The sequence below is a fragment of the Macaca mulatta genome, chromosome 10 (genome assembly GCF_049350105.2).
Source record: "Macaca mulatta isolate MMU2019108-1 chromosome 10, T2T-MMU8v2.0, whole genome shotgun sequence".
In the NCBI taxonomy this organism is placed as follows: Eukaryota; Metazoa; Chordata; class Mammalia; order Primates; family Cercopithecidae; genus Macaca; species Macaca mulatta.
This window is the reverse complement of record NC_133415.1, coordinates 91,384,322-91,406,869: the sequence shown is the minus strand read 5'-3', so window position 1 is coordinate 91,406,869 and position 22,548 is coordinate 91,384,322. Positions and strand designations below refer to the sequence as shown.

General features: G+C 38.2%; 1 protein-coding gene across 12 annotated transcripts in view; it reads right to left on the bottom strand.

The window, feature by feature from the left end:
- The window catches only part of RALGAPB (Ral GTPase activating protein non-catalytic subunit beta), a 110,003-nt gene that overhangs the window by 43,085 nt on the left and 44,370 nt on the right, over positions 1 to 22,548 (bottom strand). For 4 of the 12 annotated variants that reach the window (XM_077951800.1, XM_015149033.3, XM_077951803.1 and 1 more), the window contains exons 7-16: positions 18,710 to 18,888; positions 17,113 to 17,261; positions 16,787 to 17,003; positions 13,086 to 13,287; positions 9,841 to 10,008; positions 9,275 to 9,389; positions 8,739 to 8,886; positions 4,949 to 5,013; positions 3,643 to 3,772; positions 1,304 to 1,425 (exon numbers count right to left, since the gene is read on the bottom strand). In XM_077951800.1, coding sequence (XP_077807926.1) covers positions 1,304 to 1,425; positions 3,643 to 3,772; positions 4,949 to 5,013; positions 8,739 to 8,886; positions 9,275 to 9,389; positions 9,841 to 10,008; positions 13,086 to 13,287; positions 16,787 to 17,003; positions 17,113 to 17,261; positions 18,710 to 18,888 — 1,495 coding nt within the window. Of the gene's footprint in view, positions 1 to 1,303; positions 1,438 to 3,642; positions 3,773 to 4,948; positions 5,014 to 8,738; positions 8,887 to 9,274; positions 9,390 to 9,840; positions 10,009 to 13,085; positions 13,288 to 14,507; positions 14,544 to 16,786; positions 17,004 to 17,112; positions 17,262 to 18,709; positions 18,889 to 22,548 lie in introns of all 12 variants that reach the window. The other 8 variants (XM_015149029.3, XM_077951802.1, XM_077951804.1 and 5 more) reach the window with 3 other exon arrangements.

Here is a 22,548-nt window from a genome sequence, read left to right as displayed (position 1 = left end):
CCAGTAATTCTGCTCCTAGGTGTACATTCAAAAGAATTGAAAACTGGTATTCAAACAAATACATGTACATACATGTTCACAGCAGCACTACCTGACAACAGCCTAAAGATTAAAACAACCCAAATATCCGTCAACTGATAAACGGAAAAACTGGGGTATATACACACAATGAAATATTATCCAATCATAAAAGGGAATACAGTTGTGACACATTCTACAACATAAATGAAACTTGAAAACATTACGCTTAGTGAAAGAAACCAGACACAAAAGGTCAAACATTGTATGATTCCATTTATATGAAATGTCCAGAATAGGTGGATCCATTGAGACGAAATGCAGACTGGTGGTTGTCAGAGGAGTAGGGTGGGTAGACTGAAGCAAAAGTGCTTCATGGGTATGGGGCTTCCTTTAGGGATGATAAAAACATCTTAGACCTATAAGTAGAAGTTGCTTAACACTGTGAATGTGTCAAGTCACTGAATTGTTTGTTTTTAAATGGCTAATTTTATATTATACAAATTTCATCTCAAAAGAAAGAATACACTTAGAGAAGCACAAATGACCACCAAGTTCTAAGTTTCCACAAAACTGAAATAATGGCTGTGAAAGAAATCTGAAAAGTGTAGCTAAGGCTGGGTGCAGTGGCTCACACCTGTAATCCTATTACTTTGGGAGGCCAAGGCGGGTGGATCACTTGAGGTCAGAAGTTCGAGATCAGTCTGACCAACATGGTGAAACTCCATCTCTACTAAAAGTACAAAAATTAGCTAGCTGTGATGGCGTATGCCTGTAATCCCAGCTAGTCAGGAGGCTGAGGCAGGGGAATTGCTTGGAAGCAGAGGCTGCAGTGAGCCGAGTTTGTACCATTGCACTACAGCCTGGGCGACAGAGTAAGACTCTGTCTCAAAAAAAAAAAAAAAAAAAAGTGTAGCCAATTTTCACTTATCTCTGATAATGGAGGATGGCAGAGCCACAGGTAATCCCAAATGGTATACATTAGGATAACCATTTTTTACAAAATCAATATGTATTTTATTATCATATGCAAATAAATGACAAGTATTGAAATGTTTCCTATAATTTAACAGTAAAAATCTCATTCATACTCTTTGAATCTATTTTAAAAAGTAAAGTTCAGTTCATAGAATATCACTTGGAGGCTTAACTTTGCACACTTTGGATATAAACTATGTTTGAGTATGATCAACATTAAAATACCCACACAAGGGGTCAAGAGATACAGAAAAAAGAACCACGGCCCAAGGCTGTTGGGTTAAAATAAAAGGACTGTCTTCCTCACCTTTGCAAGGCCAGAGAGGAGCTCTAAAGCTGCCAGTGATATGCTCATGTCTTGGCGCCACTGGGAGTTGAGTCTTTGGGTGACGAGATGAATGCTGCGAATCAGGAGCCCAGCAGCTGAATCTGTATTAAGAGCTAGGATATAACCCCAATGCCACATCCCACAGGGAGGGAAAACAACTAAGCATTAGTAACGAGAAGCACAGCATCCACTAGGCACAGACCACAGCAGCCACAGTGAGAACGACGGGCACCCACACAGTGCTACGTTCCCCACCCCACTGGATTGAGTGCCAAGCCCAACTACACAGTGCACAGGCATATGTGCTAGACCAGAGCAGCTTCTAGCTCCTGGTTCATGCACTTTCACACAACTGTGGGATTTGGCAGTTTCAGTGTCATTTTTATAACAACGTAAATCTTAAAGTTTCTAAATTATCAACTCATAGAGAGGTACATTTTCAAAAAGAGTGATGAAAAGGCTATCAATCATTTCCTTCAAACTTTATAGAGGAAAGAATTCTAATTTTACAGCCTCCTCAGATGCTGGGAAGTACTCTAAAGCAAGCATCTGTTGAAATTACTTACAGGGTTTAAGCCATCAAAACTCACATGCAATGCCTTTTCAAACACACTTTAACATTTAATTCTCCAGGATTACTTTAATACTTCTAAAAAAATTAAATAACCAAGCCACACGTATTTTTATTTGGGCTCCAATCTATATTTAAAAGCAATCACTAGTTAGCTAGTAGGAAATTAGGAAAAATTAAATAAGGACAAATTAAACTGAATTTATAAAGGAAGCTTTAGGGACATTATACCTGTCGATCCTATCAGAAAGAGGGCAGTGACAACAGAAAAAGGAATGATCATTAAAGAGAGACACTCATGCGACACTAACACAAATCAGGATTTCTTAGTAAAAAATAGTTTACGACATTACAAGCAGAGCTCACTAACACCAGTTCAAAATGCTAAAACAAACAATAATCACTTAAAACATTTATATTAGAACACATGCAGTAATGAAAAATTTCTTTTTTTCTTTGTTTTTGTTTTGTTTTGTTTTGAGATGGAGTCTTGCTCTGTTGCCCAGGCTGGAATAGAGTGGTGCAATCTCGGCTCACGGCAACCTCTGCCTCCCGGGTTCAAGCGAGCCTCCTGCCCTGACCTCCCGAGTAACTGGGATTACAGTTGCCTGCCACCATCCCCAGCTAATTTTTGTATTTTTAGTAGAGATAGGGTTTCACAGGCTGGTCTCGAATCCCTGACCTCAGGTGATCCGCCCACCTTGGCCTCCCAAAGTGCTGGGATCACAGGCGTGAGGCACTGCGCCCAGCTAGTACTGAAAAATTTATTTAGCTTAAACATGTTTTAGAAAGCATGAAAAATAATTTTCAACCTATAGAACGCCTAAATCTACATACACAGTGAATAAGATAATTTAAATAACTTCTTCACAAATATAATATTTAAATGTGTCAAATATCCACATAATGGCTTTATATATCTGACATGCTCAAGGATACTTGTTGCAAACTTAAACCATAGAAACATGCCTCATGAATTCATCAACTCACGAACATGGCTCATGACATGCCTCATGAACCTCATGAACATGGCTCATGAACTCTCCAGATGATTAAAAAATTAAACTCACATCTAAGAATCTAGATATCACTCCAATCTAGTTGGATAAGTGCTCACAGATTCAATACACCGTTAGTACTTGTACAGAAAAACATAAAGGTACCCACAAACTCACAGAACCCATAAAACAACTGCCCAAGGTAGGGGACAACCTTGTATAGGATGCTTGGCTGGCAAATGTTTTAGTTGGCAGAACAAAAAATAAAAATGTTTCAGGGCTAATGAATCTAGTGAGCTATAGTAGGGGGTACACAGGTTTTAACATGAAGACACGCTTTCCTCTGGGCTGCTATCTAATACATCCCCCATCACCCTCCTTGCCACACTGCAATAACTGCCTTATTGGACATCTCTGCCACTACACTGTGAGCTCTGAGGCAGAGCCCACATCTTATTTGGTTCTCTACCACCACACATAGTAGAGAATTCAGAAATGTTTCCTGATCACCCATTACCATCAATTATAAAATCTAATATACTACCCCAAATCTAATATACTACCCAAAAGCTATACAGCTAAATTAAAAAGATTTGTTTTCTTTTTCTTAGCTTAAGACTGACATCCTCTCTACTACACTAAGGTACATAAAAAACATGAACATTAAAATTTTTAATGTTTTTGTTTTATAAATGTAAGCATTAAAGTCATTCTATTAAACTTTGAATTTCAAAAGAAACACGACTAACCATAATCTCTTAAGAGAGCTTGAGCAGGTCTCTCACTATCAGGAGTCGTGGGCTCCGTGCTTCCACCACTTGTTGAACTAATACCACTATTGGTGCGACTATGACTCTTCAGGTTATTTTCTCCACCACCCTAGTCAAATGAAAATGAATCAAGTGTTTGAGGGTTACATCACAGTTTACGAGTATAAATAAAGGTCAATTAGAAACCATGTTGATAAAGCAGAATGTGCCAACTGAATAGTACAAACTGATAGTAATAGATAGAAATTGACAAGGGATTAAAACCACTGTGGTATTTTTTTACATAGATACATCTACTGGAGGGTATGAAGGGTTTGACTACTACAGGTGCCCATACTGGGGTCTTCTTTGCCACTATTTACAAAGGGCTGGCCCAGCTTTTTCATCTTTACTAGACTTCACTAGATTCCGGGTCCTTAAAAAAAATACCCTAGTGCCTCCCAAGCAAAACTTCAGAACAGAAATATAAGCTTAAAAAGCATGAATAAACAAACAGCAACTTTCAAATATAGTTATATCAGAAAACACAAACAATAAAATACCAGGGTTAGTATTAACTCCCATATGTATAGGGGCTAATAAACCTATCTGTTAGACTTCCCTCGTTTTTCCCCATATGAACACAGTTCATTATACTCAGATCAGTAAATTATTATTAACCATCTACTGAGACACGAATGTAATTTCCTCAATAATAATTTGATCACCCATCCTATATCTACTCAACTTACTACATATACCCAACTTACCCCAGTATACCCTATTAACCCCCCCATTCTCTTGCCTCTACTCCAAGTATAGGGATGATATATCTTGAAGACAAAGCAGAGAGCACTGGAAGTCTCTGAGAAGCATTTTTGATTTAGAAGCACTGGTGCTTTGAGGGACCTGTAAACTTAGGTCTAGAGGGGTTACAAAGAATTGATGGGAAAGAAAAAGTTAAAGTAGTTGCTTGCTGGCTAGGACTTTTCCTAGGTTATTCCACCAAGTTTGCCACCACAGCAAAACAAGTAAGAGTTTAAGTAGATACTGTTCAGAAATAAAGACTGGATTTAGCTGTAGTTTCTCTCATACAGAATCTCTTGGGAACCTGATGTACAGCTGATGAGGCACTGAAAAGTAAACCTCAAAATATATGTTATTTTTAAAAAGAATCCTTCTGAGCCAATGAGCAGGATTTACAAACTAAGGGCCTTTAAAATTCACAAAGATGGACATTTTGGAATATAATTTACATAAAATCCAAAAGTGATATTCTCTGACAGATTACATGTATGCTTCTTACCATCTCCATCTGGCAACCAATGGCTTCCAAAAGTGCTGAATCTTGAACAATATTTAACATTGCCCCTGCAACAACAACAAAACAGTATTTTATATAAAATACACAAGAACACTAAAACGGCTAAAACATTTTAAATGATTAATAGTAGACATAAGAATATAATTTTGGTTGAGCATTCCTGAAATACCCATGAAAGTACAGTTGGCTCTTAAACAACATGAGCTTGAACTGTACATATGCAGGTGGTTTTTTTTTTTTTTTTTTAATAGAGACATGGTTTCACTGTGTTAGCCAGGATGGTCTTGATCTCCTGACCTCGTGATTCGCCCACCTTGGCCTCCCAAAGTGCTGGGATTACAGGCGTGAGTCACTGCGCCTGGCCCATATGCAGATTTCTTCAATAAACATGTTAGAAAGCTTTCTGGAGATCTGTGACAATTTGAAAAAACTCCCAAACTGCATAGCCTAGAAATATTAAAAAAAAAAAAAAAAAAAAATGGCCAGGCACAGTGGCTCATGCCTATAATCCCAGCACTTTGGGAGGCCAAGGTGGGGCTGGAGGTCAAGAGTTGGAGACTAGCCTGGTCAACATGGTGGAACCCCATCTCTACTAAAAATTACAAAAATTAGCCAGGCGTGGTGGTGTGCACCTGTACTCTCAGCTACACAGGAGGCTGAGGCAGAAGAATTGCTTGAACCTGGGAGGCGGAGGCTGCAGTGAGCCGAGACTGCATCACTGCACTCCAGCTTGGACAACAGAGTCAGACTTCATCCCAAAAAGAAAAAAAAAAAAGGAGAGAGAAAGAAAAGAAATATTTAAAAAATTAGAAAAAGTTAAAATTGGCTGGACATACTAGCTCACGCCTGTAATCCTAGCACTTTGGGAGGCCGAGTCAGGAGGATCGCCTGAAGTCCTAGGAGTTTGAAACCAGAGTGGGCAACAAAGCAAGACCCTGTCTCTAAAAATAAATAAAAAATAAAAAGCTAAAATTTATCAAAAAACTTACGTACACAAACACTTACAGACCATACATGATGCCATTTGCAGTCCAGAGAAATGTAAACTAAGTTGCAGTATTAAATAACTGCATAAAATTAACTGTAGTACATACTGTACTACTGCAATCATTTTGTAGCCTCCTCCTGTTGTTACTGGGGTGAGCTCAAGTGTTAATGAGTATCCTGCTTAAAATATAATGCAATGTTAACCATCTCCATGTGAGTAGTTCATCTCTCTCATAGACTGAATACTGCAGTATCCATGGTTCTCACATATTTTCATCATGTTTACTGCAACACCATGAACCTTGACTAACACCATGGGACCCATAGGAAGTGCCACTAGTGATGTTGGAAGTGCTCCCAAGAAGCAGAGAAAAGTCATGACATTACAAGAAAAAGCTGAGTTGCTTGATATGTACTGTATATTGGGGTCTACAGCTGCAACTGTCCAACAGTTGAGACGATTTATCTTATAAACAATTTATGGTATCAATAAATACAGTACTAAAAATATATTTTCTCTTCCTTATGATTTTCTTTTTTTTGAGACGGAGTCTCACTCTGTCACCCAGGCTGGAGTCCAGTGGCATGATCTCAGCGTACTGCAACCTCCACCTCCCGGGTTCAAGCAAATCTCTGCCTCAGCCTCTGAGTAGCTGGGATTACATACAGGCGCCTGACACCATGCCTGGCCCTTTTTTTTTTTTTTTTTTGGTATTTTTAGTAGAGATGGGGTTTCACCATCTTAGCCAGGCTGGTCTTGAACTCCTGACCTCATGATCCACCCACCTCCCACCGGCCTCCCACAGTGCTGGGATTATAGGCATGAGCCACCACGCCCAGCCTTTTTTTTTTTTTGGAGACGAAGTTTTGTTCTTATTGCCCAGGCTGGAGTGCAATGGCATGATCTCACTGTAACAGCTCACTGTAACCTCCGCCTCCCGGGTTCAAGCATTTTCCTACCTCAGTCTCCCAAGTAGCTGAGATTACAGGCATGTGCTACCACACCCTGTTAATTTTTGTATTTTTAGTAGAGACGGGGTTTTACCATGTTGGCCAGGGTGGTCTCGTGAGCCACCCGCCTCGGCTTCCCAAAGTGCTGGGATTACACCATGTATTTCTTAATAAAATATTCTTTTCTCCAGCATACTTTATTGTAAAAATTTAGTATATATTAATAATATTCATAAAATACAAAATATATGTTAATCAACTGTTATTAGTAAGGTTTCTGGTCAATAGTAGGCTATTTTTAGGGAATCAAAAAGTTACATGTGGATCTCAACAGCTCAGGGAGTTGGCAAAAAACTCCCATTTGTGAGTCTAGAAAATTGTGTCCACAATTAATGGCTTTTGAGACTTATGAAACCCTAAAAAACTTTTTGCCCAGATACAGACAATTCTAGTCACCTATTAATTAGGTGTCTCTGGATAAATATGGTTCTTGGCCACTGTGACCCATCTCTTCAGGATCTCTCTCTCTGTTTTAGAGGCCTTTTAGAAACCATTTCATGGATTGTGTTCCTGTTGGAAGGACATACACCCCACCTCCTCAGGGGCATGAGGGCTTAAACAGAATGTCTGATCCCACTTTTGAACAGATAAAAATCTAAGATGCTAGGAAGGAAGAAGCCTAATTCTTGTCTTGCTAATGAAGGGAAGAAAGCAAGCCTCTAACCACTGCCAAGGTCAAAGCATTCTCAGAGATCAATTGCTCCATAAGTAGGGCGTTCTAACTGCCACCCAGGTTTGTGGGCTGGGATGGTATTTGCATTCACATGGTTCAGTGGGTACTCCTGTTATGTGGTTGAGGAAAGCCCTACTTTCCTAAGAGCTTCCACTGTCAAGGGTGGTGATCTCAATACCCAGGGTTGCACTTCAGTGGCACTGAGACACAGAAGCAACAATTGAAAACCCTTTGCTTGCAAATGTAATACATTGCTGTTTACCCAATTTGAACATCATATTAGAGGAAGAAAAGAAGAATTCCTCTGTTCATCAGGGTCTCTCTGAAGATTTTCAGGGAGATAAGACTATCTGTCCCTTAGTGCTAACAATAGATCTGTCAATCAACAAATACCTTATGATATATTTTGAAAAACATGTAAAAAGGGGGGAGTTCAAGCATTTAAACAAACAAAATAATTTCAGGTTCTGTGCTGTGAAAAAAATTATGAAATAAGATCATCTTTAGCAAAGTCTGTTAGGGAAGCTCTCTCTAAAAAGATGATGAAGAAAAGCTAAACAAAAATCTAGGGAAAGAACATCCCAGCAGGAGGGATACAAAGCAAGGTTCTGAAGAAATCATGAGCTACTATGTTCTAGAGAAAAAGGACTAGGAGGAAAGTACAGACTGACGAGACCTGTAAGTAACGGGCAGGAGGAAGAGGAAGAGGCAGGAAGAAGAGGGGCAGGAGGAAGAGGAAGAGGCAGGAAGAAGAGGAAGAGGCAGGAGGAAGAGGAAGAGGCAGGAGAAAGGAGGGCAGGAAGAAAGGAGGAAAGAAGAGAGGGATGGGAAGGAGAGGCAAAGAGTGGAGAAAGGAGAGAAGGGAGAAGAGAAAGAAAAGCAAAAGCACAAATAAAATGGCCAACCAAGACAACTATAACACTTTACTTCCCTCATCTCACCGCTTTAAATTTTCTTACATTAAAAAACTAACTGTGCCTCTGATTCAGAATAAGTAGAGCTACATTAGGTTTAGGCTCCGGTCACTGACTGCCGACTCTTCATCAGGCCAGCAGTCAACAGTACTGGGTTTCACTTACAACATAATGTGTGAATACAAACCTAATATCATTTGGGTATTGTTGGGGTCCGTTTCTGTTTGCAAGGCACCTATTAATATATTCACAAGTCTCAACTTCAGGGACAGAAAAGTTATTGGTTTATCATAAGTCGAGCTGTCATCATTACTAAACTTTCCTTCCAGGACCACCTATGGAAAAAGCAAATAATATTTAACATCAGCTGTTGCAGCTCATGATGCCCATGTGGGAATAGCCAGAGTGGAGGAACAGATCAGTCTAATGAGAAAGGCTTTCAGTCTAACATTAGCCACTGTGCTAACTCTGTCACTAACACTCAATATGTTAATAGATGTCCTCAGCCTGTAACTGCTTGAAAACTGGTAGAAAAACTGACAGAGAAAAAAAAAAAAAAAACAAATCACAAGTCAACTTTGTTAATTCACTTGAAATAACTTGAATGAAATAACTTGAGTTGAAAAATAAAACATCCCCTGTTCCATTTTTAACATTCGATTTGACTTAAATTAGTACACAAAACAGAATATAGAATATAAAAAAACTTTAACAAAACATTACCTCAGATTTGACTGTGCCAAAATGATGAGGGAGGGGCAACAAAGAAAGTAGGATATTAATGGAGGATCTTCGCAATTCTGTTGGATTTACATAGCTTTTGAATTTTGAGAGCTCTCTGCCAAAAAATAAAAAGATATTAGTATTTTTGAACTAAAGTACATTAGCTACTGCCAAATACATATAATGCCAATTTTTCCAAATCCTAGCATTGTGTATATGTGTATTGTGTATTTCTAAGTTAAACTGTTACTGAATTAAACTAGAAGTTGATCGATTTCTTTATCTAAAATGTAAGGCCTACTCTACAAAGGTAAGACCTCTGTGTTGGAGTTGTTCTCACCCTTCTAGACCAGGCCAAAAACAATTCAACAAGCCCACAGACAAATCAGAACTGAAGGAGTTCAGGGATGAGGTGCGTTTGGACACACTACACTCATTAAGTGTGGCCTGGGTTCTCTTGGACTATGAAGACGACTAGACAGGATACATTAGGAAACTGGGGAGGAAGCACCAACAGACCAGGCCAAATCAGACAGTTGATATAACAGCAGAGAATGATAGCTTACCTGTCAGGCAAAATGGTTTCAAGAGCTGAAATAAAGTAAGGAACCACAACATCAATCCCTTTCAAGTCACAGCAGAACAAAGGAGGAGAGTTTAGAATAACGCTGGCCAAGACAGGATGGCACACATAATCATTTATCTGCAAACCTTGAATTAAAAGCATGTAAAATCTAGGAAAGCAAGAAAAAAATTTTAAACAAACTGCTAATCAAAAGTTTTCATAATTATTATTTGCTACATAGTTATCTGAAAGTGTATTTCCACTCTTCACTATTTTTACCCTTTAAAGAAAGGGCATTATTGGAATTACTGGAATTTACTAGAATTTTACCCTTTAAAAGGTATTACTGGAATTACTGGAATTTTACCCTTTAAAGGGTATTACTGGAATTAAAACAATTCTGAATTATATACACTAAGACCCAAATCATCTTTCTTAATGAAGAAAAAAAACCATTCATGTCTATTGCACCTTCTCAAAGTTTAAGTCTTGCAACTCAAAGTTCTAGGGGCCTGCAAATAAGGCAACCAGAACAAAACAAAACAATAGGCTGCAGTACTTTTCAATAAACTGGGGGAATTGCTGAGTTAAATTCCATAACAGAAAAATGTTGCAACATTTAGTAATTCCTAGGGGAAAAAAGTATGTTTTCATTTTTGTCCCTTCCCCATTATTTTTGGGGGGACAACGAAAGAAAGAAACCTGCATTTGATCTTCTGTATTCATCATGAAGGTCACCTGAATAAGATTCCTTTTAGGAATATGCCTGAATATACCTTAGTTTTTAACTCCACCCCCAAACTCTAATCAACTTACTAAGCATTCAATCTCCCATTATTCAAGAGCAACTACACTGTTATACTCTTCTACTGTGAGGCGAGTTTCTCTTCTCTGCAAAACTCTTCAGAAACAACTTCATCACTTACTGGTTATTGCTTAACCCATTTCAATCTCTCTCCCTAGAACTCAACTAAAACCATACTAGCAAATAACCAATGGGCTCTCGATTGCCAAATCCAAGAGACATGATTAATTCTTAACTCACTCTGCCTTTTGAAAGCATTCAACCCTTTGACTACTCCCCTTGTCTCCTTGTGCTTCCCTGATTTCTATGACCATTTTCTTTCACAGGTCCTCTTACTCTACCTGCCTCTTAATGATGGTGTTCCTCAGTCTGACAACCTTAGTTCTGGAAGCTCTCTCTTTTACTAACCTGATTTTAAACACTTATTAAGTCACTAAATATAATCAAATCATTCTAACCCACACCTCTCAACTGAACTCCAGATCTGTTAGCCAAAAGCTTACTGGATATCTGGATGTCTACTGATTACTATGGTACTTCTGTGCACAATATCTGGCACAAAGTAGGACTTAATAAATATTTGTTGACAAATACCCCATAGGCACTTCAAATTCAATCGATTCAAAACTAAACCGATCACTTGCCCTCTCATGAATCTATTGTTTTAGTTTGTCCTACTACCATCCATTCAGTCTTATGGCTCAGTCAGAAAGTTCATTGTGATAGCGTTCTCCCCTACTACTAGAGTACCATTTAGGATATCTCCCCCAGCCCAGAGTTCCTGAGAAACGTACCCCCACAACAAGGGGGTGAGCTCCAACACCCTTATGTGACCTACTTACACAACTGTAGCTGACTAGACCAGAGACAGGCAGATTAATCAGATCCTCCTTCCCAGGAGTCTATAATTAAAATTCAGAGATACTAATTGGCCCTGATGGTCACCTAGACCAAGGTCATGAAAGCTGGGTACTTTTTATTTATTTATTTATTTTTGAGACAGAGTCTCACTCTGTCGCCCAGGATGGAGCGCAGTGGCACAATCTTGGCTCACTGCAACCTCTGCCTCCTGGGTTCAAGCGATTCTTCTGCCTCAGTTTCCTGAGTAGCTGGGACTACAGGGGAGTGCCACCATGCCTGGCTAATGAAAACTGGGAACTCAGAAGCACACTACAATATGAGAAAATGATCTGCAGAGATAAGAAGAATGAAGCAGTTCTGGGAGACCAGGAAGACAGAGAGAGAGGAATAAAGTTGTTTTGGTCCTTGAGTATCTGCTCTTCATGAGGTCATACTGCATTTTCTGACCTTAGAATTTAATAAATATAACTAGCTTCTCACAACTTACTCTCCTTTTACTTAAGTCAGATTGAGAAGGTTTCTGTTGCTTAAAGCCAAGTGCCTATAGTTAAGATAACCCTGCCTAGTTGCCTGTATATACCATTCTTTTTCATATTCATAAAATTCTGTACTTAGTTCCCTCTGATAGGGTCAGTTTAATTCTATCTCCTGAGAACCTAACAAGTATGCAGATATCTAAATACTCTGTTGATATTAACCTCATTTCTGCACCTGTGTGAATGATCAGTAAAGGAAGGCAAAACAGCGTCAAGATGAACGGGAGGCCATTATGAGTTAGTTTAGGAGAAAATGACAAAGTCTAAAGTATAATGGTGGATAGAGTGAAAAGAGCAATCAGAAAGAGGGTTAAGGAGCAGAAAGGCAGGAGTTGGCTGATCAACTAAAGATACAGAAGAAGAGGATTCTAAAATGATTCTTCGTTTGTGCCCTAAGCAACTGAATGGATGGCAGAGGCATTAACAAAGATGGCTGAAGCCATAGATTTGGAGAAGATGACCCTAACCAACTTCCTAACACAGTCTAAACACTAACCATCCTTTAAAAGTCCAGCATAATCATTCAATCCTTTATAACTCTTTCCTGAATCCCCTGGAGTAAATAAATGTGCACTGCTTCTTCCCCTGAATGCCCATACCACATTATCTGTACCTCTCCCATCAATATCCTATTCCTGTTGATCACTGTCACGTGTACACATGGCTTTGTTTGTAGCTCTGCCCAGAAAATAAGCTCCTTGGAAGCAGGATTTACAGCTGACTTATTTCTGGACTGCCTACATGCGAATACTGCGCTAAAAATTTGTTAACAAATTATTGTGGTCCTTCGAAATCTCTCCATATTAAAAAGATTCAAATAAGATGACATAAATAGCACTTCTAAAACAAAAAGGGTCTTAAGGGTCTTTACCAAATCAGACGAGACAGGTAAAATGAAAGATTTCAGGCAAATGTCGATCACTTACAGACATCTGTAGGTATTTCTGACCAACATTCACTCATCGGTTCAGTCGGCCAAGCAACGCTACAATGGCTTCACTATCAAAACTATATAAATGAAAAAACAAACAAAAATTCCAAGACCTGGATAAATAAGCTGGCAGAATCTCTTCTCCAGTCTTCTTGCTACAAAAAATCCTACACAGTGTCCCACAAGCCTCAGCTCTTCCTGCTTCATAGTTATCAGGAAATTCACTTGCATCAAACATAGGATTGGAAACCATGGTGTCTGTGGACATTTGTGACCCTTTCCGTCGAAACTCCATGCTAGCTTGTGTTGTAATGGCTGGGGAGAGAAAAGGAGGGTTTTATTATATTTGCAATATGCCAAGTAGGCTCATGGGACCCTGGACACAAAGATCAAATGTTGGTGTCATTAAATAGCTACTTGAATCCAATAAGTGCTTTTGTTTAGCAACTATGTCTTAATGTTTTTAAAAAGGGCTCTCTGAAATCTTCTTTGAAAATAGGTTACAATTAATTTACAGTGGCATTGTCAGTTTAACAGATTGTACAAGAAGCATTTTTCAACTGATTTTTGATCAGCAGAGTACATTTGTATATATCTGTATCCACATACAGATATATAATACAGAATTTGGCTTTTCTATTATTTCTTTTCTGTTTTTTCTTCCCCCTACACAATGATGCTTAAACGTTAAGAAAAATAGCTACTGCAATTTACACATTACCCTAGATGGACATCCTAATTAAATGGGCAACCCTATACCAGTCTGTATACTTTAGGGAGAGGGCAAAGTAAGGATGAGAAGTGGGCAGGGAGAAAAAGAGAGCATTCCCACAACCCACCCAACTCCAAAACACACACCAAAGAATCGCTCAACCAAGCAAAATGAGAATGAATTTTAACAACCACAGACAGCAGCTAACTTGAGGCTGATAAATCAGAAAATTGGATTGATAAAAAAGATTATCATGGTCATTCGTTATCACTGAAACAGAAGCCCTTTGAAAGTTGCTTTTATTTTTAACAAAAGATTTCACAGTGTATTGAAAATCACTCTGAAATCTTTTATTACTCTACATGAAATGCTTAAATTATTTTATAATAGATTTAATAGAATGCAGAGTCAAGCATAAATCTTTATGCAACTTCCCATGAGCCATTTTTAGTCCTGAATAAGCTATCCAGCAATAATACATTTGAAAAACACTACATGCAGAATGCATACAAATCAAACACTAAATCTGTATAAAAATAAGCTTAAAGCTTTCAAAAAAAAAAAAAAAAAAAAAGCCAAAACACAGTTAGTGCAAAGTCCTGGAATTCATGACATGACCAGACTAGTATACAGAAATAATGGGACTGATTCAGGCAGATTAATTTGCTTTTGCCAACAATCTTCCCCATTCAAAACACAGAAAAGTATTTTTCTTCCCAAGTGCAAGAACTACAAAAGACAATGACAATCAAATTTTTAATGGAATTATGAAAAAAATAAAAACATGACTGCAATTAAGGAGAAGCTTCTGGTTCCTACTTACAAGATTTATAAGAAAGAAGAATTTGGATAAAAGATGCTGCAAGATAATAGAAATAAATGGAAACAAATCAAAGGACAGTAGTAATTATAAAATACTTTAAAGATGGTGAAATTTTACAATAAATTAAGAAGCTTTTTAGCTTTTTAAAAGTTAAATTAAAAGTTTTACGATACCACAAGCTAGTTCAAAAACACAGGAAATTGTGCATTCAGGTCCAAAATTATGATTTTTGTATCATGCAAAACAATGAACGAAGAAAATTACACAACTACAAAGAATTGAGGTTTTGAAGTGCCCATAACGTGCATTAAAATTTTAGTTCATTAACCCTTCCCAGCTCAATGTTACTTTTACAAAGCACAGTGTACTGTCATGTAAATCTAAAGCTAACCAGTTCAAAGAAGCAAACACTTTAAGTTAGAGGTGAACTGCATGGCAGAATTCCTTGATGGCAGCCAGTACTTAAAAACAGTTAATATACCCAAGCCTCCCACCAGACTTGAGACCTCAAGATTGGCACCTAGCATTCTAACCCCTTTAACTATTTGGATACCTCATATCTCCTGGGTAATGTAACAGCCTTTATCATCTCTGAACACAATGAGGAGAAAAGGAGCTTCTATCCTCTCCTCAGCAAGGAAAAATTTTAAAGTAAGATGTTGTTCATATATGATTTGAAATCTGGTTTTTATCTTCTGGTGCAAGAGGGTGAGCAAAGCTGTTACAAACTCCCTGGAGAGCAAAAAGATCTATAAGTTTCCTTTAAGCAAGCCCACCAACCAAGTAGCAGGTTGAGCCATTCTAGATTCATGGATTTCAGTGTCAACAGCTCTATACCCAAAAGTTACATTGTAAGAATTACATCTTAACAAAAATAAAAAAGAAAAACAGGACTGATTCATTCTAGAAAATGCAAATTAATAAATATAAACATGATACAGAAAACTCAAAATATAAGGTACACGAACATAAAGACAAGCATAACCCAAAAGTCGTCTTTTAAAAGTTTTCACTTACTGTAAGTAAGCACATTTACCTATCCCAGAAGCACTACTTTCAAACTGTGAATAAAATTATAATATGAAAATGGCAGAATATAAAGTGTCTGAATTTGAACAAAATAAAGCAAGCAAAGATATCCCTAAACTCAAACATGGCATTCTCAAATTATATTCCTAGAAATCTTTATATTCACAATTTTTCTAAATTAAAGATTTGTAATAACATTCTAAATAATTACATGTGTATAATGTTCACAGACATAGACCCTGGTTCTGAGATGATAATAATAATAGCTAAGAATTATAATAACAGCTAAGAAACCATTTCTAAGAGAAAGCAGAGACCCTTCTGGCCATTGTATTAGTTTTATCCTTGGAGTTAACAGTCTCCCTAGAGATACATCAACTAATGTAAGTAGACGTCTTTTTGTCTTATTTCCAACCCCAGCAGAAGAGTGCTTTCTTACCAAACAACCAATACACTCATTAATGCATATATCACAGTACCTTGCCCATAGTAATAGCAGCTCAATAAATGTCAGCCATTGTCATTTTTTAGCTAAGGCATATTATAAATATTCAAAACACTGCACTACCCCACCCATCCATCCTGTACCCTATGCCAAATATAATGGTTAAGATGACAAAAAAAAAAAAAACACCAGCTCTTATTTAGACAGTTTCCTTTTTATAATAAAATCTAAATGAAGATATCAGGGTTGAGTTATTAATTCTCCACCAATCAATCTTATTAAGTTAAAGAGCAAGTAGTATTTTTGAAAGTGTGCCCTTGAAATAAAGTTCTCTAGACTACAAATCTGAGAGGTTACAGTATAGTGTGAAGCAAAAATTTTCTGATGTTTACATGTACTAATGAGTGAATGGCTGTCAAAATTGAAGAAAACACTTCCTGTAATGTAAATTTCCAGTTCGAATTTTTAATTCTTTATATAAATTGTATTATCCTGGCTGACATGAAGGGAACTTCCAGGTCACCTACTGAAAGAAATCTGATTCAACAAAATGTGGCTAACCTTAAGTATGTCTAAGAAAACCAGACAAAAGGCCAAACCTCATAGAACATACATAAAAAGAACAGGGAGGAAATCTTCTAAAGTTCTGTTACTTCAGCTGGAAGGGGTTAAGCACAAGACATTGCTTGATCAGAAACAGAGAGCTTTTTAAGATACATATTAATCTTGCAGGTAGGAAAGACTAAAAAGAAAAAGAAAAAGGAAAAGGAAAAAAGTGGTAACATATTTCTTGAGTAATATTTACCAGTCATGCTGCTGTCTCTGTTTATCCCATTATGAAGTTTACAGTGAACAAATGCTGCATCAAATAACCACGATCCAAAGAGATTCAAGATGCTGTTAACCTTTGGTCTCCGAGGGGCAGGCAGTGGCCGGGGTTCTGAACTAGTCTGATTTGGACTTGACAGAGGAGAGGTGGAAGACGTCTGGTGCTGAACTTTAGAGGCATGAGCAGTAGTAACCTATTAGACGAACACAGGAACACACCCATACCAATGAAAAGTTTGAGAAAACAGTAAGACTTTATAAGCCAACCTTATATAGCTTAACAATGGTGATATAAACTCTTACTGTGCTTGTCTTCATGGTGGCCTTATTCACAGTAACAGCCCGGTGCCTCCGGTTATGTGGTGGGGTGGTATTGACAGCAGCACTTTGAGGCATACTTAATCTATTCACGGGTGTTGGGGGAGCACTGTCTGATCGGGGTCTAGAAATACCTTAAAAAAAAAAAAAAGGCAAATGAAATTATTCTTCATAGGTCAAAATATGTGATCAGAAAATTTTTCCCAGCAACCTAGTGAAGGCTTGGGACACATAGACTATAGCAGAGATTGCTAGTTGCCTCTCAGTATCTATTCACTGTTTCTTCCTGAGTAACAGAACACAAACTTTAGCTGGACATGGCTACCCAGAAAAAAAATGACACAATTTTCAAGCTCCCTTTGCACCTAGATGTGGCCATATTTTGACCATAAAGAAGTTGGTGACTGTTGGGTAGGTCTTCTAAGAGATCTTCTTAAAGGACCAATTATATGCAGACTCTCCTTCCTAATTCCTAGACAGGATGTTTGGAACTCACTCAACCATCACGGCCCATGAGGCACTGTGCAAAGAACGGAGAGGGCCTTGGATCCCTGCTGGTGATGGAACCATTATACTGGCCCTGTACAGCCTAGCCCTAGATTTAACATATGTGAAAATAAGCTATCTTGTTTGTATTAGGATTTTTGGGGTTTTTTTGTTTTTTTTTTTGGAGACAGAGTCTTGCTCTGTCGCCCAGGCTGGGGTGCAGTGGCCGGATCTCAGCTCACTGCAAGCTCCGCCTCCCGGGTTTAGACCATTCTCCTGCCTCAGCCTCCCGAGTAGCTGGGACTACAGGCGCCCGCCACCTCGCCCGGCTAGTTTTTTGTATTTTTTAGTAGAGACAGGGTTTCACCGTGTTAGCCAGGATGGTCTCGATCTCCTGACCTCGTGATCCGCCCGTCTCGGCCTCCCAAAGTGCTGGGATTACAGGCTTGAGCCACCGCGCCCAGCCGGATTTTTGGTTGTTAAGTGGCAGCCAAACTTAATCGGAGCTAACATATTAACTGTACGTTAATAAGCACACATAAATATTTTAGAAAATGACAGATATTATAAATCACTGCCTTTCAACAGGTTAAAAATTTGACTTTTCATATATCTAAAATAAATGTGAAAAACAGCTTAAAAGAATGGCTCACTAAAGGTATAATTTTGCTTTTTAGAGATATATACGAGAATGGTCCCAAATGCATTTTCATCTGCATTTTCTTGGATAGCTAGTATGCACGAACACTCTTTTCTTTTGCAATCATTTACTCTTATCCTTTGTCCATTTATCTACTAGCCTAATTCTTGTTCTTAGCACCTTGTTTGATGTATCAGGTGGGTGCAAAAGTAATTGCAGTTTTGGCTACATTAAATGGCAAAAACTGCAATTACTTTTGCACCAACCTAAATATTTACATAAAAACGATAACCCTCTGGCTATTTTATTTGTTGCAAATAATTTTTCTTCGCTTGTTATTTGTCATCAAATCTGTTCATCTTTTCCTTTGGATGTTTTCTAATAACTCGTAGGGTTAGCCTCTAGAGTTATCTAAATGAAGCTCTTCATACATCTAGCAACATACACAAAATTCACCTAAGAATGCATCCACCAGACAGCTGATTCCACGCATGGCACGAAAAAATATTTGAGGCAGATGTTTAAGGCAGGGATACTGATTCAATTCTTGTGGCATTCCGCTCACATTCAAGAACTGTTCCTGAAATTTGGGAGTAGAGCTTATAATAGCTGGGTTACTCAAATCCACAGGATTACTATTAAAAGAGAGAAAAGAATTAATCACAAATTTAGAAATTTCTATAGCAATAAAATACATGTAATCTAATTTAAGAACAGGACTGTTTGTGCCTATTTCTTTGATTCAGAGAAGAGACTGATTTGTATTTAATGGGTTAGTGATTCAAATATCATCACTTCTTTACAGAAGATCTGCAGAGTGGTTACATGAACATTGCCTATTCAGAGCATAAGAATCAAAGTAAGACTAGAAAAAGTTTTAATTTTTTAAGAGTATACATAGACACTTTTCCTAATATGTTTAGAATTAAGCAATAGAAGATGGACATGGTGGCACGTGCCTATGGTCCCAGCTACTCGGAAGGCTGAGGCAGATCACTTGAGCCCAGGATTTCAAGGCCGAGGCTGCAGTGAGCTATGATCATGCCAATGCACTCCAGCCTGAGCAACACAGCAACACGCCATCTCAGGGAAAAAAAAGAAAGAAAGAAAGAAAAGAAAGAAAAGAAAGAAAAGAAAGAAAGAAAGAAAGAAAGAAAGAAAGAAAGAAAGAAAGAAAGAAAGAAAAAAAAAAATTAAGCAATGGAATGGTAAAGCTATGTCAACAAGAACTCCAAGGAGAAAATTTTACTTTAATATTAACATTTCCAATTTAAAAAAAAACCTATATTTGAAAATCAGGATTAGTGTTATAGTTTTATGCTGTGTTCATGTGTATGTACTAAAGCCATACATTTCAAAACAATGTATTTGTGTTTAATTACATTTTATGTACAGTTTGAAATATTTCCATTAAAAACAGATTACAATTTTTCACTCAAATGGTTTGCTTAGCATTCCATTAAGAAGCCTCTCCAATTCAAAGTAATACTGATAATCTAAAGCAGGTGAACAGAATTTCCACTACCTACAAGGCAAAAGAACTAGCTGAGAAATAGGAATCAGTGATCTATACATGCTCTGCCTTTGAAAACCTCTTTTTCCACCCACCAAAAGAATTTCAAGTAACTGTAATTGGGGAAAGGGGAATGTGTATGCATATAAGAAAAATGGGCTTCCAAGCATACTGTTTCCACAGAACTGTACTAGTCCATCAAGTAAGACAGAGGAGGGGAGATTCGTCTCTACCAGCAGTGCCTGCTGGGGGCTGTAGTTCAACTATTCAGAAATTAGAAGAACAAGGAGTAAAGCTGAAATGGAACTACACCTAAGTCCAGCAGAGCTTGGTTAAATTCGTGTCTACGATACATCAAAAACTGGAGAGAGAAAGGTTCATACCAGTTTCTCCAAAGGTAAACCAGGAATGATTTTATTGGCACCCAAATATTTAGAGAACAGATTCAAGAAAGTAAGTAAAACTTGAAATGAGAATAGGTAACAAAGGATACGAAAAACTAAAAGAAACTGCATTCCAGCAGTTCCAAATGCCCTGTGTACCTGATGCATTTGGGGAACCTGTTAAAAATCCAGATTTCACCTAAATGTACTGAAACAATCTCCAGATGGGGCCTAAAGGGCAGGTGGGCATACACAAGTCCAAAGACAAGCATTTGAGAACACTATGGGAAACAAAAATGAAAAATATTTTTTTGTTTTCCTGGAAAAAGATAAATCACTAACATACAACACAAAATATTGATGCCTATCTCCCCATCATATACAACCTTCATCCTAGGAAATGTGCCAACAATCACAAATAATCACAATCATAAATAATCCTCACGACCTGCCACTCACAGCTTAAGAAAGGAGGTAAAATTGTCCTAAAGGAGGTATCCAGATGTCTGCCATAGACCTAATTAATGAAGATAATTTGATCCAATTTTCCCTTTGGAGAAACTAAGCAAAGGGAAAGCCCCCATGAACTGAAAGGACAAGCACTGAAGTCAAGCAGTATCACAGCTATTTACACGACTGGGCAGTTATCAAGAGACTGCATGTCCCCCTCTCAAAGGCAGGAGGGAACAGGGACTCAGGAGGAAGCCTGCTGGAGAAAGCGAACAATGCGCATGCACAAGAGAATCAAAAGAGCAAAGAGAAGCAAATGACAGTGATTTGTCCCGAGGCTGCCTTGATTCCTCCCCAACATGAGAAAGGGTTGCTCGCTGCTTCATAGAGCCTGGTAAGACTGCTCTGTTTTCACATAATCTCTTTTTCTCACCTGCATTTGCTTAAGTAGGCTCCTATTTTTGCCACTGAAAATAACTCTAACTAAAATACCACAGTCAGCTCAAGAAGAATATCTAAGAACTACCTCTAAAAAAGACTCTAGAACTAGAGTTTTGCTGTTCATTTATTTCAAACTTTTAAGGAACATAAAACTTTGACACAACAGACCATAAAAAAGTATAGGAAGTTTTCCTATCCAATTCATCAAAAAAGATAGAACTACAGACAATTCAGAAAAACACTAAAAGCAAAGCATTCCATAACCAAGCAAAACTTTTCTTTCAGGAATGATAGATGGTTCAACACTGGGAAATTAATTAATATTTCACATCAACAGATGAAAGAAGAAAAACCACTTAATTGTTTAAATGGATCCAAAAATATTATTTGAAACAATTCAGTACTACTCCTGACTTTATTTATATTTTAATTTTATTTATTTATTTTTTGAGACAGTTTTGCTCTGTTGCCCAGGCTACAGTGCAGTGTGTATGATCTTGGCTCACTGCAAATCTGCCTCCCAGGTTCAAGCAATTCTTGTTCCTCAGCCTCCTGAGTAGCTAGGATTACAGGTGCACCACTATACTTGACTAATTTGTTTTTTGCTGTTTTTTTTTTTTTTTGGAGATGGAGTCTCGCTCTGTCGCCCGGGCTGGAGTGCAACCTCTGCTTCCCAGTTCAAGTGATTCTCCTGCCTCAGCCTCCCAAGTAGCAGGGATTACAGGCATGCGCCACCACACCCAGCTAATTTTTGTATTTTTAGTAGAGATAGGGTTTCACCAAGTTGACCAGGCTGGTCTCAAACTCCTGACCTCAAGGGATCCGCCCACCTCGGCCTCCCAAAGTGCTGGGATTGCTGGCATGAGCAACCATGCCCAGCCCGTTTTTTGTATTTTTAGTAGAGATGGGTTTCACCATGTTGCCCAGGCTGGTCTCGAACTCCTAAGTTTGCCACCCGCATTGGCCTCCCAAAGGGCTATTATTTACAGGCGTGAGTCACCATGCCCAGCCTTTATTTTCAAAAATTTTTAATTGCCTCCCAGCACTTTGGGAGGCCGAGGTAGGCGGATCACGAGGTCAGGAGATTGAGACCATTCTGGCTAACACAGTGAAACCCCGTCTCTACTAAAAAATACAAAAAATTAGCTGAGCATGGTGGCGGGCGCCTGTAGTCCCAGCTACTCAGGAGGCTGAGGCAGGAGAATGGCGTGTATCCGGGAGGCGCAGCTTGCAGTGAGCAGAGATAGCACCACTGCACTCCAGCCTGGGCAACAAAGCGAGACTCTATCTCAAAAAAAAAAAAATTAAAAAATAAATAAATAAAATTTTTGATTGTTTAGGAAAGCAGGAGCATAAAAAAGAACATCTAGCATCGACAACCAACATCCTACTCAAAATTCTATATATTAGAGGCATTCTGAAGAAAATCAGAACCAAAAAAGGTGCCAAAACAGTATCACTTTAATTCAACAGTGTTCTAGAAGTTCTGATGGATACAGTAAAATAAT